Below are 1,733 nucleotides of genomic sequence, written 5' to 3' on the forward strand. Positions count from 1 at the left end.
CGCCGGAGCCGCGCCGATGGTGATCTGGGGCGGCGGCGGCGGCGGCACCACCAGGGCGTTGTGCAGGTTGTCCTGCAGCGAGAGCTGCCGCTTGCCGAAATCGCCGCCGGGGCGCCCGAACTCGTCGCTGTAGCTGTGGCTGTGGGTGATGTGCTTGGCGCCCGCCGCCAGGTCCTCGCTCCGGCTGTAGCCGTGGAAGGGGGCGAAGGAGGACGCCGACGGCGCCGAGGGCGGCGGCGCCACCGGCGTCACCGGCGCCGCCGCCACCACCTCGGCGTTGGCTTCGGCGCGGGCCGGCCCGTCCGACGCCAGGTGGAAAAGGGGGTTTTGGAAGGAGAGCGGCACCCGGAGCGGCGGCCCCTCGCCGGGGACGCCCAGGCGCAACCCCGGCGCCAGGCTGGAGGCGCTGCCTTGCGAGAGGCGGCTGGGACGGAGGCCGCCGCCGCCGCCGATGGACGCCTGGCTGGAGTTGAGGAGGTCGCCGACGGTCTGGAGGTTGGAGACGCTGTTCATGCGGCTGTCCTGCAGGTCCAGCATGGAGACGCTCTTGTTGACGCTCAGCATCTTGGCGTCGGGCTCCGTGATGTCCGAGCTGCTGGTGCAGTAGGCGGGAGACGAGCGGGCCAGCGGCGGCCGCGCCACGAAGAACACGTCCTTGGAGGTCTTCTCCTTGGCCGGCGAGGGCAGGCGCGCCATGTCCACCGAGCTGGAGGGGGGACAAGGTGGCTCCGTCACTGCTAGGTGGGCGATGGGCACCCACCAAGGACGGCATGGACATGGGGACGCGCAGGAGGGCCCCTTTGGAGGTCCCATGGATCCATTTGGAGACCATCTCCATCACCTGCCCATGGCCACCAGGACAGACGGATCCAGACCTTTTGCAGGTCTCCATGTCACATGGATCCATTTGGAGACCATCTCCATCACCTGCCCCTGGCCACCAGGACAGACGGATCCAGACCTTTTGCAGGTCTCCATGTCACATGGATCCATTTGGAGACCATCTCCATCATCCCTCCAGGACCACCCCGGCCACCAGGACATGCAGGACGGATGGATCCAGCCCATTTGCAACTCCAAGTCACATAAGACCCATTTGAGGACCTTCTCCATCACTTGCAAGGTCACTCTAGGCATGGGGACATGCAGGTGGGACAGATCCATCCCCTTTGAAGGTCCTGGACACCCAAGACCCATTTGGGGGACCATATCCATCACCCCCTCCAGGGCCACATCCATCCCCTCTACAGCTCCCGGACACACGGACCCAACCGGTGACCATCCCCACCACCCACCGGGATCCCGGTGTCACCATCACCCACCTGTTGAGGCCTCGCACCATGTAGGACTGGAGGTCAACGGAGCTGCGGGGACAGAGCCAGGAGATGAGGCCGGGGCCTGGCAGCGGTGGCCCCACCCCGCCGCCTGCCCCCGGTGGCACCCACCTGTTGAGGTCCCGCATGACGTAGGGCTGGAGGTCGGCTGAAGGTCCGCGCAGCACCAGGGGCTTGGCCTGCAGCCGCTCGCCCTGGTGGCTGGGCTGCCGTTGCACGTGGGGGTTCCTCAGGGCCACGCTGATGTCCGTCAGCAGCCGCGGCAGCGGGCCCAGCTTCAGCAGCGCCTCCTGCGGGCGCCCGGGTCAACGCCGGGGACCCAGGCGTCCGGGGTCCCAAAGATCTCCCCCCCCCCCAGGAGGAACCCAGGTGTTCGGGTCCCCATGGGTGAACCCAAGC

At 67.8% G+C, this 1,733-nt stretch overlaps 1 protein-coding gene across 1 annotated transcript in view; it reads right to left on the reverse strand.

Moving 5' to 3' along the window:
* SYNGAP1 (synaptic Ras GTPase activating protein 1) overlaps positions 1–1,733 on the reverse strand; it is a gene marked incomplete at its 3' end in the record, with an annotated part of 15,760 nt that overhangs the window by 1,412 nt on the left and 12,615 nt on the right. The window contains exons 8-10 of the mRNA XM_026059905.1: positions 1,446–1,624; positions 1,323–1,364; positions 4–706 (exon numbers count right to left, since the gene is read on the reverse strand). Coding sequence (XP_025915690.1) covers positions 4–706; positions 1,323–1,364; positions 1,446–1,624 — 924 coding nt within the window. The remainder of the gene's footprint in view (positions 1–3; positions 707–1,322; positions 1,365–1,445; positions 1,625–1,733) is intronic.

Source organism: Apteryx rowi, unplaced genomic scaffold, assembly GCF_003343035.1.
Source record: "Apteryx rowi isolate R43461 unplaced genomic scaffold, aptRow1 scaffold_1613, whole genome shotgun sequence".
NCBI lineage: Eukaryota > Metazoa > Chordata > Aves > Apterygiformes > Apterygidae > Apteryx > Apteryx rowi.